A 303-nucleotide genomic window follows, 5' to 3' on the forward strand; every position below is an offset into this window, starting at 1 on the left:
AACTCGGAGCAGTGGCCATTTGCTCATCTCCAGGCTACAGTGTGGTGTGCGTCCCGGGCCCGGAAACAGAGTGGGTTTTGTCCTGGTGGGGTGGGAGGGTGGAGGCTGCCCCCGGGTAGCTCTCCTGTAGGATCCGGGTGCGCGTGTGGCGCCTGGACCCTGCAGGAGTGTAACAGTCCCTTCCTCGCAGGTGGACGGCTCCTGGGCCAAGTGGGAGCCCTACGGCCCCTGCTCGCGCACCTGTGGAGGGGGCGTGCAGCTGGCCCGGAGGCAGTGCCGCAACCCCACCCCTGCCAACGGCGG

General features: G+C 68.3%; 1 protein-coding gene across 1 annotated transcript in view; it reads left to right on the forward strand.

Moving 5' to 3' along the window:
* The window catches only part of ADAMTS15 (ADAM metallopeptidase with thrombospondin type 1 motif, 15), a 25,117-nt gene that overhangs the window by 17,578 nt on the left and 7,236 nt on the right, over positions 1–303 (forward strand). The window contains 1 exon segment of the mRNA XM_010844724.1: positions 191–292. Coding sequence (XP_010843026.1) covers positions 191–292 — 102 coding nt within the window.

Source organism: Bison bison, unplaced genomic scaffold (assembly GCF_000754665.1).
Source record: "Bison bison bison isolate TAMUID 2011002044 unplaced genomic scaffold, Bison_UMD1.0 scf7180017864205, whole genome shotgun sequence".
NCBI classification, from domain to species: domain Eukaryota; kingdom Metazoa; phylum Chordata; class Mammalia; order Artiodactyla; family Bovidae; genus Bison; species Bison bison.